Genomic DNA, 20309 nt, shown 5'->3' on the forward strand with positions numbered 1-20309 from the left:
GGTTTCCTGATGTAATATATATCAAATATTGCTAAAGGGAGTGTCACAATTCGAGGGAAGGGTGTTGATTTCACTAAGCAGGTTTGGAGTAAGGAGGGTTAAAGTGGCTGATAAAAGTAGTTTCACATAAGAATTACGCTAATGCACGCAGGCTACTATAAGGGTAGTTAGTCTTGGTCAAGACGTTCGTTCTTCGAATGATAACTTCTGAGGGCGCCCTTCCACAAATCTGCCTGTCAGGAGAATTAGCACTAAAACGAACTGTTTTAACAGATTTTCGCAAGAGGATGTGAGGGCGCATTCATGTTGACAATGATGTCTATAACGGGTATTTATGGGCCAGCATTGTGAATACGGTAAGGACTTTACTTGGAACGTATGTACATTTTATTGGTACACTGTTCAATCGGAATAACTGACAATACTTTGGAAAGTACATGGAGGAGCTGAATCAAAAGGATATGCAACTATTGACCTCAAGTTTGTAAAGATAATATGCTAAGGGTAACCATTGTTTTTGAAAAAAAACTATATATATATATTTATATATATATATATCGTTATATGTATATATATAGTTATGTATAGTTATGTATATATATATGTTATGTATATATATATGTTATGTATATATGTTATGTATATGTTATGTATATATATTATGTATATATGTATTATGTATATATGTTATTATATATATATATATTATGTATATATGTATATATGTTATGTATATATGTTATGTATATGTTATGTATATGTTATGTATATGTTATGTATATATATAGTTATGTATATATATATGTATAGTTATGTATAGTTATATATAGTTATATATATAGTTATATTGTTATATATTGTTATATACTGTTATATATTGTTATATACTGTTACATACTGTTACATATAGTTATATATTGTGATATACTGTTATATATAGTTATATATAGTTATATATAGTTACATATAGTTAATTCTTGTTAGGGATTATATCAGATAAGTTTATCTGTGATGTCATCACTGCGGATGTTCTTCAAGATCTCGTTACTATCCTATCACAATAATCTTAATGGTGATACATTTGAAATGTTTGCTTAGCTGTCAATAGTCTCTGTACCTAGAATTCCTTTCAAATTCAACTTTTTGTAGGAATGATACATTTTGTCCTCGTTAGATGATTAAAACATTAATCTCAATAAACAAACGTTCTTAGCTCAACTGACATGATGAAACTTATATCATAGGCTTATCTGGACTTTGCATCCTAATAATCCAGCATTTAATAACAAGAAAGGTCCAGCCAAATCACGGATTATCTTTACTGAAAATCAGCTGGTTGTTTCGTTTCTTTTATATATATATATACCACTTTACTTCAGAGTCAAAAGTATATATTCAATGGTTCACTCTACGACTCCTGACCTGTCACCTCACTACTATTGCACCTTTCTTTGTACCTGGTTTACATAAATCCTCATTCTCCCACTTCCTTCCGAATTTACCAGTATACGTTGCTGTACTGTCACGTCCCGCTTTCAAAGCATTCGTATTGGCAGTATGAGCAGTATGATTATCATGTTTCTCTCAGATGAATGGTATGAATTGTTCACACTGTCAGTTAGAGTGATCTGAAGCATGATTTTGGAGTACAGTATATATTGGTACTTGCATTGAGAAATGTCTCCCAACTGGCTTTTTCATCGTATTTTGCAGTTTAGAGTCATTGCTTGATGTGTATTATCTGCACACGATACACTTGAACTACAAATACACTTGAACACACTTGAACATACACTTGAATATACTTGAAAATACACTTGAATTTACAAAGATACAACAATTACGCTTTATTTACGATATGATTGATACCCACATAACATCGAGAAGTTGGAAAGGCTACCCTGGACCGCTATACTCAAAGAACTAACTACACTACCTAATACTCGTGTATCTATCCGTACATGTCCACAATGCGAGCCATCCAGGTGTATCTGTTTTGAAACCAATTGATATTTACAATGGATACACCCAAAAAAAAAAGGAAGACAAAAAATAGATGGAAGAATCTTTTATTTACAATTCAGGCAGAGGTATTCCGTTCTAGTCCCTTTTATACAAACAGAACCAGGTAGACCTTGATCACAGGAATCCATCTATTAGGTAAAAGAGTCTATAGGACTACTCGTTCCGTGTTGATTTTAAGGCTCTGGTTCGGTCATTCTGTGGGCTATAAAACTCCTAGGATGTTGACATAACTCGGTTGCGGAATTCGTTTACGATTGGGCTTGGTGCATATTTAGCGGAGATGTGAAGCGGTTTAAAGGGCCAAACTTGGCTTATACATTCTATGACGAGAACTACGGTGAGCAGATCTACATGGCAACATTTCCATCTTGTTATTACGTGAGAACTCGACAGAAATGCTTTTACTTCGCGATTAACTCGTTTTCATGTCATTTCTTGTGGCGGACAACAGGTTGGTAATACATGGTTGGCGATAACATTACATTTTGATTATTTACATTTGGAGGAGATTGGGGATAAAATAGTTCTCGTTTGGACTTGACAAAATGAGAAGAGACTGCATTAGTGAAGCTACATATATACGCCACTAGAGGACTGAATACTTAATTTTTTGCGGGCTCATTTTCAAGTTTCTCACAAAACCGCGATGCCGATGTTGTTCTTACAGGAGGAAACTAACATTACTGTGGTAAGTTTAACCGCTTCATTAGCAGCTCCCTGCATGGTGGAAAAGAGTCATTTTAATTTATGCAGGGTTCGTATCCACATTAAAGGAGATAGTACAAACCCAACATCACTATTGATCTTTGTGACAGAGATATATGCTACGAACAAATTCCACAAAGGGCGGAGAAAAATCATCTTATTCCATTTGGAAGATGTAACAGATTTAATACTCTTTCACACACAAGGCTCGAGACTTGATCAAGTCTAAGTATATGTAATACTGAAATTGAAGTTCAAGAATATTTGTTAGCACAACCTAAATATTTAGTGACCTAATTCGTATGTATGTATGTATATGTGATTTTCCCGCAAGCAGGAACTCGCGAAAGAAGCCATGGAGGCTTTTAGACTCGCAAGCTGACCGAAGCCAATCTCTCGGCACACATCCATTTAACGTCCATGTCGGGAAGTTGTTATTGAACAACACCCTTGCCAGACGACACACATTGCTGTCGGCGGGGAATCGAACCGGGGATCTCATGACTGGGAGACGCCGGCGTTAACCACTAGGCTATACACTCCGCCTTAATTTGTAATTAATTAATTTGTAATCTAAATATGCTTCTAAATGCACCATTTGTCGTCTAAACGTCTGTTTTTTCTTCTGAGGGAGAACCCCACACACCACGCCCCACCTCCCACACACTCAACCTAAATCTGTAAATTGAGATTCTCCCCCCTCCCCCCCAACTTTGAAATCCTGTGCATGCCATTGTCTTGATATGTCATAGTCCAAATGACAGATTTGAATGCTAGCAATGTTTATATAATAGTTATTCCCATTTCCAACGTGTATGTATATCATATTTGCTATCATGATAGTTACTGATAGTTAAACGCAGTAAAACTAAATGACATATTCCGCATCTTTCCCTAGAGTTGATATCGTAGTACAGGCAATACTCTAGTGCGGAATGTTTCACCACTGCAGCTCTGTGACTTCGAACTGTCCTCCAACCCAACAACTAGATGATAAACACTCAGTTATCAATTCTTTTTTTTTTATGGAAAAGTCGCCCAGGAAAGAACCTGGGCACGAAAACCAAACTACCAAACGACTGATCCGCTCTCAGCCCCAGTCCCCTTGCATCGGGACTGTGACTGTGTGATCATCGTCAGGTGTGCATCACCATTCCCCTTTCTTACCCCAATTCTTTCTTACCCAAACGGGGAGGGCAATGGGTCCAACTATACGCACCCTACTTTTTCCCCATTATTATTGTTATTTTTGACGTGCTTGGACACGGTCCGGTGCATGTTACTCAGAAACGATTCTTTTATGAGTCATCTCAGCGTGTTTGTTTCATTCCCTACTTAGTTCGACTCCAACAAATTCAGAATAGGATTCAAACAATGGAAGCTTTCAGGCTAGGTCGCGAATCTGTATACAATCAGGCATCGCTCAAGATGTTAGGCTTATACGTTTAGTAAATGAAAATAGAAAAGGCACTATAATAGTTTTTTTTTTCATTCAAAGCCTACCACAAATAGGTTAGATTAGTTTGGTTTATTGTGTTTCAAGGACTAGAAAGATTCTGTTACTGTATTATACGGACGCAAGTGGGTCATTCACAGTGCCGCATCTTTCGGTCAGTATATCCTTTTGCAGTGATGAGGATAATACAGCTTCCTTCTATGTGAGCAGCAGCCTGCATATATATTGTATAGCCGCATACTGAATGGAGGTGTGATGTACTGAATTCAATGATGTACGTACGGAGTTAAAGCCGTATATATCAGTGTTAATATACATAACTGTTCGAGGCCGCTGTATTGAGGTGAGGTAATCGTAGAGTGACGTATATCTTTTTTAGTAATACATTTGACTGACCCGACTGCAAATATATCAAGAAAACATTTTAGTTAATATATATATAATTTATTCTACCACCTTCTTATAGTTCCATCCTATATAATGTTTTCAATTCCTCTTTCAAATTGAATAGATTAAAAGATTTATTTTTAATTTTTTAACGGTCGAGTAAATATCATGCATAGATTTGTGTGACAACATCGATTGACTTTTTTTCTTCACAAAAGTATTTCTCATTACAATATATTGATTAATTGATTGGTTTGTGATTGAACGAGATACATATCATTTAATGAATAACTCGATAGATAATCAGTTTTTGCTTAATAGACTGATTGATATTTCAATCGACTTTTCGTCCACTGAGTTCATTTTATTGATATATCGACACATGTAATTAAAAAAACAACATTATATTGGTCTGTTATTTTGTTTTTAGAGCTACACACATTTATATATAGCGTCATGGATTTATCATGAATTACTTAAATGCCTGGCATTTCATTAAAAACATTGTATGTAGTATATTCGATTGGTAAAGGTTTATTGATTTACTGGAATTTCGATTCAAAACGGCATTGAAATACATTGTTTGATTAACTGTTTATTACATAAGATATTTTCAATTATTCTTTGTTACATTGAAGAATGGCATTCTCGATTACATAAAGACTGATTAACCTAATGTGTTTCGAAAGAGCCTTTATACCTTTACCGAAAACAAAACAAAATATAAAAAGATTAACCTGATGAATCGGTAGCAGGTGCTATTAGGATTAGAGTAAGAACTTAGGATATGTGTAATTCCAACCGGCAAATCCACAAAAACTGGATTTGTTGGAATTACACATATCCTCAGTTCTTACTGTAATCCTAATAGCACATGATACCGATTCATAGCACGATAACAGGTTTTAACTTTGGTACAACCTTTTCAGATTTACAGTATTAGGCCTACCGTAACTGTGTTCTCTGTGTGCATTGGGTGGCGTACAACATATCCCATCGTTAAAGGACTCGGGACTCATAAGGTTGACTTAAAAAGCATAATTTGATAGCAATAATTCCAATTTGTGGGGCAATTTTTGTGGTCAGTGTTGCATCAAACTCGCTTGGGGAATATCAAATGGTTAATTGCGTTTAAGGCATACACTTCATACTTGTATCAAAGTACGTGATTTAGGCACAGTTATGGATACTTATACAACCGAACGAGATATGCAACATGTATTTGATAATAGAATATAATTTAGATTGCACAGCTGGACAGACAACACTAATTAAAACAAACATTTTCCTTTGCTTAGGAAAATCAACCCGGCATTTTAACACTGACTCACAGTTTAATTGAATCGGTATTGAACGATATGGAGGCATTGTTCCAATTTTTTAGGTATACTTTATTCCAAAACCAACAAAACCAAAGCTGCCCTTATACAAGTACAGATCTAGCACCCTCTTACCCATATATACGTACCTATTCACGCGTCCCAGTGGTAATTGTCTGTTTTTTGGTGTCTTAGGCTCTGTACGGAAAGCATATCAATAGTTGTTGGATACTGAGAATCATTCGTATAGTCCTACAGTATACTAATGATGATGTTTATAGAAACCTATATCTATATAGTGGCATACAGGCATATTACCATCCATTTGTCCGTCCTTACGTCCGTCCGTCCGTCCATCCGTCCATCCATCCGTCTGTCCGTCCGTATCGACGTGTCGGCGTGTCGGCGTGTCGACGTATCGGCCTGTCGACCTGTCGGGCTGTCGGGCTGTCGGCTGTCGGCGTGTCGGGCTGTCGGGCTGTCGGTCTGTTGACCTGTCGGTCGGTCGGTCTGTCGGTCTGTCTATACCGGGATTTGAACCCGGGCTTATATATGATGTATGCGGACCTACACAATAGACAGTAAACCCTTGATTTCCCGGGCGTCCTATTTTCGAAAGGATCCCATAACCAGTCGTAATTCTATTATACGGTACATTAATCGCCACAACATCTCAGTACGGTATAGCACTGTGTTTAAAATGCCTACCACAAAATCGTGTGCCTTATCTCACTGGTTAAATATATATGTAGTTAAAGTGCATAGTTTTGACAAGATGATGATAATTTAGTCAAAACATTGGATTATTGGCAATCCTATTGCTTGACCACTATCTCTTATACACTGTCAAAGTCAACAAGGATAATCATGATAATCATAATGCATGTAGTGATAATTTATATACACAAACGCATACGTTTGTCACGTGACTCCCACATAAAATATACCGCCCACACCTATTCCTATATGACCCTGGTTGACCACCTAGTACTTGTAAATGTTCCCATCATGCAATTTTTTTTTATGGAAACCGTTGCTATGGAAGAACACTAAAAGGTATACGTTCTCTAATGTATATGTTAGCTCATGATCACCTGCCTTTACCTTTCACCTGCAGGGATATAGATAAAGAAATATGGAAGGCGCTTCTGCTACCGTTACTTTGAGACTGACAAGTGAATTTCTCTGTCCCGATTGCCAACGACTCTTTGATACGCCCAAAGTCTTGAGTTGTGGTCACAGTATTTGTCAAAAATGTATACGCCAGAGATGTCAGACAATACCTCATGATAAGAAAGAAATAACCTGTCCCAAATGTAAATGCGGAACTCTCTTACCGAGCTCGGGAGGAACTGACGATTTTCCGGAAAATTATAGTCTAACATCAGTTTTAAGTATTCTCAAACTTACTCCCGAGATCCAAGAGCTTGAGAATCACGTGACTGGTAATGGCGGGAAAACGAAACCGAACAAGCAGACGAGCAAGGAGATCCAGAGATTCACTCACATGTTAAAACAATTGGAGACAGATTTCGTTGAGATTACGAACATCAAAGAAAATGCTAATACGGCAATCCAAACACTCTCACAGAGTAAGAATCAAGTCAATAAACAAATAAACGAAACGGCTGACGAGTTCCTAACAAGGCTAACATTGGATATGGACGCAGAGAAGAATAAGCTGATAAAATCGGTGGAGGAGACTTATTTGGAGAAATATACTGTGAGTATATAATCAGTTGATTGGAACTGAATTATGAAGGGCTCCCTCTATTATTAATTATTATACGCGTCGTCAGTTTTAATTCTTGGACATAAATATTAAAATTTGCAACAATTTTCAGTTTAAATGTTGGTAACATTCGCATCCCTGGGTAAAAGCGCGACGTATCGAGGTTGGGATGCCTGCAGGGTTTTGTAGGGTGGGGTAATGTAACCGAACCTCTCGTTTATAATGGTAATAAAAAAATTCGCTCTATTTGTGATCACGAATATCTGTCGCCTTTAATATTGAGACATGATTATCATTATGATTATTATTTATAACGTGAACGTCAACACATCAGAATTAAGTAGTAAGTGTAGGTATAATTATTATATAAATTAACATCTGTTACCTCCTCTTTTTCCCTTTTCTTTTTTCTCATTTCCAACTCTTTTTAGGAAGCGAACGCGACCCTCGAAAAAGCAAAAGTACTCGAGGCAACCATTTTTAGCGCAAAAGAAGTAACATCATCGATTCTGGCCGCGCTCGAGCGCGAGGACGCTGATCTAAAATCTGGACCGGACATCGGGGTCAAAGTTGAAGGTTTGGTGAAGAATGTCGACCGTAAAATGGCAGACATAAGAAAGAGAAAAGTTCCTTCCGGTTTGGACGTTCGATTTGAACCATCTGAGTTAAACAAACTCCCCTCCATTGGTCACCTGTCGGATCTACTTTACTTTGTCGGTACCTTATGGGTGAACACAAAAGAGCTCATTTTAGTTGCTGATAGCCGACGGGAAAGGCATTGCGTTACTCTTCGAGTGGTCAACTGCAATGACGTCACCAAGATTCTATCGGAAGGAGAAATAAGTCCAAGCGATAAAGAAGCGCCTATTACCGCAATGATGAGTCCGTTTCGAACAGGGACTATATTAATCTCCGTCGGAGTAGAAATCTTTGTGTTGGGTGTCAGTGAAACTACGCAACCGTCGTCTGCCGTAACTGAGTCTGTTATGTCTTTGGATGTACCAAAAGGTACGCACATTACGTCATTATCAGTGAGGCATGACGGGAATATTATGGTGGCGACTAATTTGTCGAATATGATACTAGTTTTCTCGGAGGATGGGAGGAGTACTGACGTCATACAAACACTGGCGGAAGATGACGTCATGCACCCAATATCGATGTGTAGCATCAGTTACTATCGCACTGCCGTATGTTGTTTCAACGCAGACAAAGTCATCGTACTCTCCCACAGCTGGAATGCGGCCAAAACTAAAAGATCGGGTTATTTGACGCATACCAGAGAATCAATGGACGGAAGACCGGTTCGCTATATATCAAAGTCGGTCAAATCCTCACTGTCTGGTTGGCTAGTCCTCTGGTTTACCTCTGAATTGAATAATAATAATAATAATAACAGCAACGACGTAGAAACTGTCAACTGGGAAGTGACGTGTTATGATTACGTCACGACCCTGGTAACGTCCATTGCACAAGGGGATAGTCGCGAAACTGGTATCCCAATTGCCATGGATGTAAGAGAGAAGAAGCTTGCTGTGTGCTTTCCAGATGGACGGGTTCTTTTCTACGAAGTTTGAGTCTTTTATATTAGATGATTCGAACTCGGGACCTTATTATTGAAAGGCGCCGGCGTTAACCACTGAGCTAACACTCCCTGTGATCATTAACGTGTACCGGGTGGTTCAATTGTATCCACATTGATAAAATGCTTTACCACCATGTTGAGATACTAAAAACGTATCGAGGACTATATATAGGCAACTCCGGTGTTACTCGATACAATACATAATTTAGGCTATAATACCATTGAAACGGAAGAGCGTATTACTAAACAAGGGGTTTGACCCATCTTAGCTATAAACGCCGGTGAGAAAAACGGTTCTAAACTGGGTTCAAATGATCACTGAGGAGAGTATGAGGTATTTGGTGACAGGGGCTGGGGTAGGTAACAGGGGTAGGGGGAATCCTTCATGAATTACCGTTATTGACCAGCGTTACTAGGAAAGGCTGCGGAGACGGGGAGAGAGTGGGACAATAATGGAACAATTGTTTGTATTGTGAGTTGTATTCAGTATATGCTGAATATCTCGGACATGACTATAAACAGTTACTAAGGGCGGGTGAATTCGCAAATACATATAATATCAGAACTGTTTATTGCGATAAGATAATCTTGTATAATGCTGTAATAGCAGTGTAATAATGTCCTCTTTCTATATATATATATATATATATATATATATATATATATATATATATATATATATATATGTATACATATATATGAATGTATATAACTATATATTTCCGGTATATCCCCCTCTATTTATTTCAAATTGATATACCCCCCTCTCTTCTACACAAACAGGGAACCGACATTCACCAGTTTCAAAATAGACCTGGCCTCGGATTAATCAATTTAAGCCACTGATTTTATGGTCTAAATTATTCAGAGAAATATGTATATTTTAAAAAATGGATAGAAAGTTGGGGAGAATATAAATATAAATATATATATTCCCGATAATCAATTTTCCTTTGTTCATTTATCTCAATATAGCTTTACCTCTACACAAACGAAGCACTGACATAGTACAATGCTAAAAATTGACCTCGCCTAGAATTGTCCAAGCAAAGATACTATCTAGAATGGAATGTTAGTATCTAGAGAAATAAATCTATTCCTAAAATGAGCTAGAAAATAAGCACTCTCCAATTGTATAGTTTGAATTCTGCGAAAGTATGCTACGTCATGCAGGAAGTAGGCCTAAAACGAGCAGACCTAACGATATTGGGAAGCAGCGTATATAGAGCTTATAGGACCGGGGCAATCATGGGGTGCATTGGAATGGGTGGAGCGTTGGGGGAGGGGGGGGGGGAGCTTTATGACATAATTGTTCCACCGGCCCGACCTGGCGCTCTGGTAAATCGGGAACCGGCATAGCTACATAAAATAAGTATAATGACCACAAAATAGTATGTTTTATTTAATCAGTTTTGCCTGGGTAAACAAAATAGTAGATACGATAAATGGACAATGCGAGATTCGAATGAAGGTTTTTCCATGAAGTTTATGAAGCGACTGAAGTAGTAAGTAATCAGTATATAGAGAAATACAGATGCGATCACGACAGTAAATGAGAAAGCACGTTGATTTTGATGCAGACTAATTGGTTAAAAGAGGTCAATTTACGACCAAGGTAGGTCAATTACATAAGCTCAAGAAACTTTTACATGATGGCGTGCTATAGTTGGAGTCTATACAGCGGACCTTTAATTGTTCTGCCATATATGAAAAAAACATATAAATCGAACTTAAGCAGCTTTAATGAAAACGGTAAGGTCCTTTAGGTATACGTATCAACTGTTTTGATAACTATTGTTAAAGAACCAGTCGTTTGAAGACTTTAATGCTTCCTTGGTAGATTTTCATTTATATAGACCGCCATCAGCAATTTCTTTGAGGATTCTGAAGATCACAGATAAAATGAAATTATTCATCACAATTTTTGGCTGCTTATGTGTCATTTTTTAGTAATAAGCCATGTAATTACATCAATCATACGAAGATAGATGAATCAATTGTATCCGTGTTGTCGAATTCTTTGCACAATTTGAACAAAAGAGTAAAACGTGATAAATAACATTTCAGTAAAAATTGACTATAATATTACACTTTTTGCAGCTTATGAAAATCAAAATACATAGATTGATAAATTTGAAATCATTCAAAGAAGCTGTAGCATTGTATACATATCATACACAAAGACACACTCTAGTTCTCTCAATTTCATGTTTTGTCCTTCAAAATGAGCTAAATAAGCAGTAAGGAAAAATAGTTCAAAGAAATATGGAATAATTATATCACTGTTATCGAATTCATTGCATCGTATTGAAACCAATTTGCATCGAAACATATGAATTATTTATTAATATTGCATTGATTTACAGCGTGAGGAAATTCAAAATGGAGAAAAAGAATTTGAAATCATAACATGAAGCTGCCGAACTGAATATATCATACGAAGAAAACAAGAACGCCACCAAATATCTTATAAGACTTTTCAAATCAGTGAATCGTTTTCTATATATATATACATATATATATAAAAACATCAACATGTAATAAAACATTATGAAAAATGTTTCCAAGAAAGATTGCAAATTTATTAAAATCCAACGTCAACTTACGCTCTAAGTTGAAGGAAAGAATAAAAAACCCCAAATACCAAAAACTTTTAAAATGGAAAATATTGATTACACATAGAATCATACCTTTATTTTTTACTTGTATTTTTATATATTTTTACATATTTTTATTATTATTTTTTTTATTATGTATTTTTCCATACTACTTACTCTGTTATGGTTCTTTGAAAATGTGATTCATACGTCACTATGACGTACTGGTCCGAGCAGAAACCGTTTCATTGCAGTATCATATACCATGACCCTGAATTCTCACTTGATATCTACTTTGTGAGAGCAAACCCCCAACGTTCCGTTCTCGCATCAGTTTCTGTCAGGCATTCATCATTAATTATAGAAACAAACCCTAACGTCATTATTCGTCTGTGTGATAAATATGACTGTCAAGAATTTTACCCAAAACAGCTGCGAAAAATCGAATTCCATTTTGGAGATAACACATATTTAAAGTTTTCTTCATACGCAAGGCTGAATGTAACGTAATGTAAATAAAATGTTATATAGCGCACTACGCGCGATGCATGTGTGCGCTTAACAAACAATCTAGAATATACAATGACATAAAAACAGTAAATACATAAAACAGTAAATACATATACCATCTACAGATATACACAGGAATATGAGATCGAAAAAAAAAAAACGATTAAAAGCACTGGTGAAGCGTAAAGCGATGAAACAGATTGACTACAAAATCTACAATTTCAATGCTAAAAATTAAGTGAAATTCCAATTGAAGCTAGAACCTAAGAACCAACACGACAGAACATCATAAAATTTAAAGACTTGAACAAGTCTAAAACTACAATATTGAACCTCTTAATTTGACCTAATGATAGTTTGGTTTCATTGTCAACAGTGCTCACTTTCTATCCTGGCAATATGAACAGAAAACAAATACAGAGAGAAAGTGAGACAAGTTATTAGATTACTACTTAGACAATTTACAAACTGAACGTCTTCCGGGAACTATATAACTCTTAAACTAAGATTACCCCCCCCCCCCAAAAAAAAAAAAAAAAAAAACGGAAGAAAATATTTTCTAACTCTTTTGCTGGAGATTATTTTCACAGAAGTCCCGGTCATATAAACTTGAAGATGATGGTTTTAGTATAATTATGTTCTCTTTAAGGCAAATGAAAAATCTGTGCAAGATATGGAAACTATACTAGACTACATATTATACTACTTAAAATGTACAAATTTACACAAAGATTAGATGTTACGTAATTGTTAACGGTCCCCTGTGTGGTATGGAACGCGAAAAGGGCAACAATTATTTCGTTGTCTAAACTAAGTTTGTTGTTGTCTAAATTAAAGTTGTTGCTGCTGTTTTACCATGCTGTTGCTCAAACTCACGTTGATGTCTAAAATTCCGCAGTGTCTAAACTTACGTCGTTGTCTAAACTTACGTTAAATTTAGCAACGAAATAAGTTTTCCCTTTTCGCGTTCCATAGTATTTGTGGAGCCAGACAATATAGGCTGGTTGGCTTTCCGTTTCATTTCAAAGTGCCTGTCTACTTTATAGAGTTTTGTAGTCGGTCGAATCTGCACTGTATATAGGCAGATATATATAGTCACCGTCTAACATATAGCATTACCGGAACATCCAAGCAACGACTCTCTCAAATAGAAAGAGACAGTACAATCTAGTAGTAATATATGTACGAGCGACTCACAACTATACTCAGGCGCGTAGCCAGGAATTTGCCAAGGGAGGGGCGAAACTATAGGTTCGGTATTGCAAACTATCTAAGCGTAGCGCCACCATAAGTTGGAGCGAAGCGTACAAGAAAATTTTGGCTGAAAATGCCTCCCAGATCGCTGGAAATGGCACTTCCCTGGCCTTGTCAGTTGCATCTTAGCATTTTCTCTTTTGAAAATACTAGCGATATCATAAAAACATTAAAAATTGTTTAAAAAAATATGCTTAAAAATAAAGGGGGGCGGCTGCCCCTTTCGCCCCCCCCCCCCTTGGCTACGCGCCTGACTATACTACACGGTTAAACTATTTAACCTGTAATGTTACACACAAGGTCGCATATAGTGACATTGAACAAAATTTTTGATTTCACTCAAAAAAGTATAATTATGACGTTTTCATCAATACGTCAATTCCAAAAGATACAAGTCTTGCGAGAATAAGACTCTATACCCTCACAGAATAGCCCGCGAATAAGACCATATACCCTCACAGAATAGCCCGCGAATAAGACCATATAACATCACAGAATAGCCCGCGAGTAAGACTTATACCCTCACAGAATAGCCCGCGAATAAGACCATATACCCTCACAGAATAGCCCGCGAATAAGACCATATACCCTCACAGAATAGCCCGCGAATAAGACCATATAACATCACAGAATAGCCCGCGAGTAAGACTTATACCCTCACAGAATAGCCCGCGAATAAGACCATATAACATCACAGAATAGCCCGCGAGTAAGACTTATACCCTCACAGAATAGCCCGCGAATAAGACCATATAACATCACAGAATAGCCCGCGAGTAAGACTTATACCCTCACAGAATAGCCCGCGAATAAGACCATATAACATCACAGAATAGCCCGCGAATAAGACCATATACCATCACAGAATAGCCCGCGAATAAGACCATATACCCTCACAGAATAGCCCGCGAATTAGACCATATACCCCTCACAGAATAGCCCGCGAATAAGACACTATAGCCTCACAGATTAGCGCCCTTTTCATCAAGGTCAATTACATTTCAGAGACCTTTAAAGAAGTATTTAGAGAACTCTTTCCATGTGATTCTTCAGTATTTATAGTCGAAGGGTAAAGATAGGCAAATCTTTTCAGGAACGAAAAAGTGTCCAGAAACGCCTGGCGATAAATGGAGCCGAATATGTTATAAATAATAGGATTAAGTAAGGAATTGATTAACGTCACGACAGATATGACGAAAATGTAATGAAGCGCAACTTGGTATTTATGGGTCGGTGGCATATTGAAATAAATGCAAGTAACAACGTCGTGCAGCAGCACGCAGACATTGAACACACCTGTATTCACAAAGACCATGACTGTCAGGTTACGCTGTTCCCTGACGTGCAACCTCTGGGACTCGACACCGACGTTTGGGAGTTTTCCCAACATTCTATAAATCAGAACAGAGAGAGAAATGGATATTACCACCGTAAGGACTTCACAGACGACTAAGAAATAAGTGGTACCCTTCACGGCATTTTCGATGTCGCCGTCGAAGGGTGGACCTAATGACTGTGTGTACAAGGAAACGTTTCCAGTGGTGCAATGACGTTCAGGTTCCCAAGAAGGATGCACAATAAAAACGAAGAAGAAAATCAGACACGTTAAACTGAGCGAAATGAAACAAATGATAGCGATGACTGCGTAGTTAATAAGAATTTTCACAGAAGAATTGAAATATTCCATGGGGTTACTGATGGCCTGGTATCGTTCAATTGTTACCAGTGTAATTAAAATACACGATATGAACTGGTAAGGGAATCGAATGATTAACACTAAAGGTTCATGTATGGATATGATACCTTCATGAATCGAATCTATCAGCCATCGCAAGCCGATGAATATGTAACATGCAGATATCAACGCATCGTTGGCGGAGAGAGTCACTAACAAGAATCTAAGAGGAGTTCTTCTCAGATTGGGATGTTTAACGACAGTCAACAGGAAAAGAAAATTGGAAGAAAACGCTAACAGACCGAAAGATAATGTTGAAACCGAGAGTTTGATAATGTATGCTTGCAGATGTTCCAAATATGTGCAGTTTGGAAGTTCATAGTCCGGCCGTTGGGAGAATGAAGATGAATAATCCATTCTGGAAGTTTACTAGACCCCCCCAAAAAAGACTCCCCTTTGGCAACTTTAAAGTGATAAACTCGAATGTTACTTTCATGCAACAATAACAACTTATACGGATAATGCCAAACGATGAAATTGGTTTATGGTATATTAAATCAGCGTTTCCTATCGGGCAAATACAGCACGAGAGCTCAAACTATATGCGCTATTAGCTTACTGGTTAGGTAGTGTTGTTGCAACACACGTTGAATTTCGAGAACGAATAGGTCCTCCAGCAGAGTTCTATAAGACAGGTCAATGTTTCAATTTGTACGAAAGCCTCAATGCGAATATAAGTTATAAGCTTAATAATATTATAACCTTTGCTTTAATTAGTTTGTACGAAAGCCTCCTGCAAACATTATAAGTTATAAGCCTAAATATAATCTTTTAACTTTTTTTGTTAAAGTTTTGAGAACAATTATTAGTTCTCTTCTTGACACCTTGTAAACAACAAAACAGTTACAACTACACCAATAAACTGTTTACTATTAAACTTTATGAATTCTTAAAGTTACACCTGTGGATCCTACTAATTTATAAACCTCCTTTGACTTCGTTGTTGTTTTTGTTGGCGTTTTTCGTTGTTGACTTGTTTTTCACTCTATTTTCTTCCGTTTTGTTCTTCTTCTTGAATTCTTCTAATAACAAATGCTTGATGATGAGAAATTCGCTCACTCTATCAATTGGATAGTTTCTACGAAATCACCGAATATTTTCTTCGTTAGTGTTTGAAAATTTAACATATAAGAATATATTCCTCAGTGACGTGATGACTATATATATGATCCCCTTCCAATAATTCGTCAATGTGATGTTTCGATTTCTGTTTTTTCTTCGTACTTGGTTCACCACCTTATAGGGCCTTTGGAGACCGAAGTGAGTTCCACTGTTAAACACGTAGTGAAGACACACGCGGAATGAATTCGCGGCACCATTCGATCCAAAATATCTAGAAATGTTTGTATTTAGACCAAACCTTTCATGTTCACTCTCTGTTGCCTTGTATAAGAAAAAAACAAGTGAAAACTAATTCGTATGTGACTCTAGAGTTTTTCTCCCCGATTAGACATCCATAACTCTAGTGCGACGAAGAAAAATAAGTGTCAGTTTTTAAAGCGGCTGACATCAAACTTGATTAAAAGGAATATCCTCCAATCCTTTCAGATATATGCAATAACTTGTGTTTGGTCATTTCACATTAATTAACATTTCCGTTAACAATTCTGGGCAAAATCCGCCGTCTTTGGTGTAGGTTAGTTTGCAAATCGTGGAAGGTACTGTAGATATCTATATTTATGATCGTTGAATATTCATGCTTGTTCAAACAGTATTACTATAGACTTCCGCTTGGTTGATGAAATGCTTTAAATGACACGTAAAGCCTACAAGATGTAGTTCTTCTTTTGGAAGGATAATCATTACGTAAATAAACGTAAAAGAGTAACGAAAAAGATATCCACTTCGAGACACAAATAAAATGTTTTCTTGTGATTATCACAAAACTCTATAGTACACACAGCAAACTGGACGACCGTTTTCACGTTAAGAAACTGCTATACCTTCAGAAGCCATCGTTGTTAGTATTATCTATACATAAAACATGAATTCTCGATATGAATGTGGAAAAAAGAACAACATAAGCTTTTGACTTTTGCCTTTTTCAAAAGAGCTGAGAAAACCAGATAAATCCACACACGGAAATTCCGTACTATCTGTCTTGATAGTTATACACATACATATATACGTATTTTGAGGGTCTATATCCACTTGAATTTATACTACTGAAACTAACAGTCTTTGAAACGCAATTGTTACGTTTTCAAGAGAACGCACGAAATATTTTACATCCATTCAGAATGTTAGCTGTGATGGAAATGAGAGTGCTTTGCATTAATGCGAAAGCACACGGGAGTGAACGATTTGAAAAACAACTTCCTTTTTTTTAATTATTACTCTGATTTTATCGTAAGCTGATCATTTGACTGGGTTTATTCAATGTCATAAATAATAGAATGCAAAAACAATTTTGAATAGATCGAAATGCGAGAGACCAAGAATATGAATTTAATTTGTAATATGTATAATTAAATGACGTTATATACCGGTTTCCCGGTATTAGATTCCCCTGTGCACGTTTGAAAGCGACTTAAAAATATACGGCGCTCGAAAAGTGACTTTCAAGTGGCGTTGGTACAGAATTACAAGAACTATTGTCACCAATGCCCCGTTATAGTACTTTCACTTCAATAGCAAAATTGGCAAATTATGATCTGAAAGCAACATGGGTGAATGCTGAGTAGAAGTTTGATTCCTTGCGATTCGTATTTATTGATCGTTTTTTTTTATTACCACATATAAGACCAGAACAATATCCAGGTTGTCCGAATTACGGTGGCCGACTAGAACGGGCAATGAAGGTCATTCTGTGACACCAACATCCGGGGTTAGGTCCCTATACCTTCCCGTGATGAGTGGCCTGATAATAATAATAATAATAATAATAATAATAATAATAATAATAATAATAATAATAATAATAATAATAATAATAATAATAAGACTTATAATGCGCACACACCACTCAAAGAATGTTCATGGCGCAAGTGACAATGAGAAATGATACAAATAATACAGAATAATACAAAACGATGACAGAAGAAAAACTTAATGGTATAAGATCATATAAAAGCTTTTGTCATTAAGTGGGATTTAATGCTCTTCTTAAAGTTAGAGAGAGTAGATGTTTTTTCTGATTTTTAAGGGAAGTTGGTTCCATAAGCGAGGGGCAGAAACAATAAATGACCTATCCCCCCAAGAATGTTTGGACTTAATTTCAGATAATAAAAATTGAGAGCTGAATCTTAGATTACGAGAGGGGACATAAATATGTAATAAGTCAGAAATATACATTTGGACCATGTCCTTTAAGTGATTTATAAACAATAAGGAGAATTTTATACATAATACGATATTTTACAGGTAGCCACTGCAGGTTTTTTAAGACAGGGTGGATATGACAATGCTTATGAGAATGAGTTACAATACGTGCAGCTGAGTTTTGGATTAATTGGAGTCTATGAATCTGTTCATGTGGGAGACCGAGGAGTAAGGAATTGCCCATATCCAACCTTGAAGTGATGGGTTCGATGGGAATGACATAGACATTGAATAAACACGGTATATAGGCCTTTATATACTGCCATCACCTCGCTTACCTCGATGACATGGTTGAGTCCTATCCAAGTGTCTTATTACACGTGGTATAAAATAACATAATAACATTCAGTAAACAACATGATAATAAAAATTGAATACCGAGGTTCAAGTTCCGTTAGAAGATACATCAGTAAGCCTAATATTTAAAGTATTTCTTCTTTTAGCAATTCGGCCTCCACAGAGAAACCAGTTGCCAGTCAGACAAGCCACATCCTGAATAAAAGCGTGTCCTGAAAACCGATACTATAACTTAATAACGTTCAGTAAACAACAGGATAATAGAAATGAATACCGAGGTTCAAGTTCCGTTAGAAGGTACATCAGTAAGCCTAATATTTAAAATCTTTCTTCTTTTAGCAATTCGGCATTCACAGATAAGCCGCAGTTGCCAGCCAGACCAGCCACATGCTGAATAAAAGCGTGTCCTGAAAATGCGAAAAGACGTACTATTCTTCAAACTTGAGTTTTCCGACGAAAAGACAAAACACATTGTAGTCAGGTGTTTGTTTTCAACTGTAGCGAATAGTCACGTTATTAAAACCATTCAGAAAATATGCTTACATTTTAATAGGTTATTATTAGTTTTTGATGTTACAAAATATACCAACTTTAGAATGAATGAGTTTTGATTTTTCATCGGGATTTGGTCTTTTGGAACGTGTTCAAAAATTATCGGGGCTTTTGTTATTGTGCCCTAGACGCCACCAAAGTTAATTCTGTTCGGATATCGACTTCTCACCAACGCTACAATAAAAACTTTGGCAGAAGTTGTCGACTGTTCCACAAATAAATAGATTTGGAATATTAAGTCTATATGCTATGATGTTACCAACGTATTTATTGAGGTTTCGCAGTTTTCCATGAAGGCGTGCGCATTTATGGTTATACATATTACGTTACCTGCGTGAGTTACCTTGACTTTCTCTTTTACCAAAGACGCCTGAGGGAGATCGTAAATTGTGGCTAAATCAACTCATCAGACATTTCAAACAAGTGAAACTAATTTATTTATGGACTATCGAAATTTGAATCCTTCCATGCAGAAACAGAACCTGAAGAATAAGGAATGACATCTGCTTACATATCCCTTGCACTAATAGTGAGTGCCTAGACCATAGCATATGTCATATGGACAAACAGTTTGAATAAATAATTGTGTTTGTATCTCTTTTGTTTCTCATCGAAGGAATGTGAACTCTTGAGACGATCCCTTTACAGTTCATCCATGCACGTGAATACCGAAACAAATATCATCCCTGCTCTAGTTTTCGTCGAATGAGGAAAGCGAATGGTAGACAAATTTATAGAAATTAAACATCTCTATAACCTGTCGTCAATAAACTATATACAAATATTTATATATATTTATATATATAAATATACATATATATATATATATATATA

The 20309-nt window shown here is 36.5% G+C and overlaps 1 protein-coding gene and 1 long non-coding RNA gene across 4 annotated transcripts; one reads left to right on the forward strand and one right to left on the reverse strand.

Moving 5' to 3' along the window:
• Positions 1-73: 73 nt before the first annotated feature.
• Positions 74-11130, forward strand: LOC139984676 (uncharacterized). 3 transcript variants are annotated; one of them, XM_071998683.1, is made up of 3 exons: positions 74-504; positions 7010-7615; positions 8056-11130. In XM_071998683.1, the coding sequence occupies exons 2-3, from the start codon at positions 7028-7030 to the stop codon at positions 9199-9201; spliced, it is 1734 nt and encodes a 577-aa protein (XP_071854784.1). In that variant the 5' UTR covers positions 74-504; positions 7010-7027; the 3' UTR covers positions 9202-11130. The 3 variants fall into 3 exon arrangements, with proteins under 3 accessions (XP_071854784.1, XP_071854782.1, XP_071854783.1); XM_071998681.1 differs by lacking the exon at positions 74-504 and adding an exon at positions 2085-2713; XM_071998682.1 differs by lacking the exon at positions 74-504 and adding an exon at positions 3609-4529.
• On the reverse strand, positions 10676-17580 carry LOC139984677 (uncharacterized). The gene is made up of 2 exons (XR_011799144.1): positions 14059-17580; positions 10676-13990 (listed from the first exon to the last, which is right to left on the reverse strand). It is a non-coding gene; the product is annotated as an uncharacterized lncRNA (long non-coding RNA).
• Between the last annotated feature and the right edge of the window lie 2729 nt (positions 17581-20309).

This window comes from Apostichopus japonicus, chromosome 17 (assembly GCF_037975245.1).
Source record: "Apostichopus japonicus isolate 1M-3 chromosome 17, ASM3797524v1, whole genome shotgun sequence".
Classification (NCBI taxonomy): Eukaryota; Metazoa; Echinodermata; class Holothuroidea; order Aspidochirotida; family Stichopodidae; genus Apostichopus; species Apostichopus japonicus.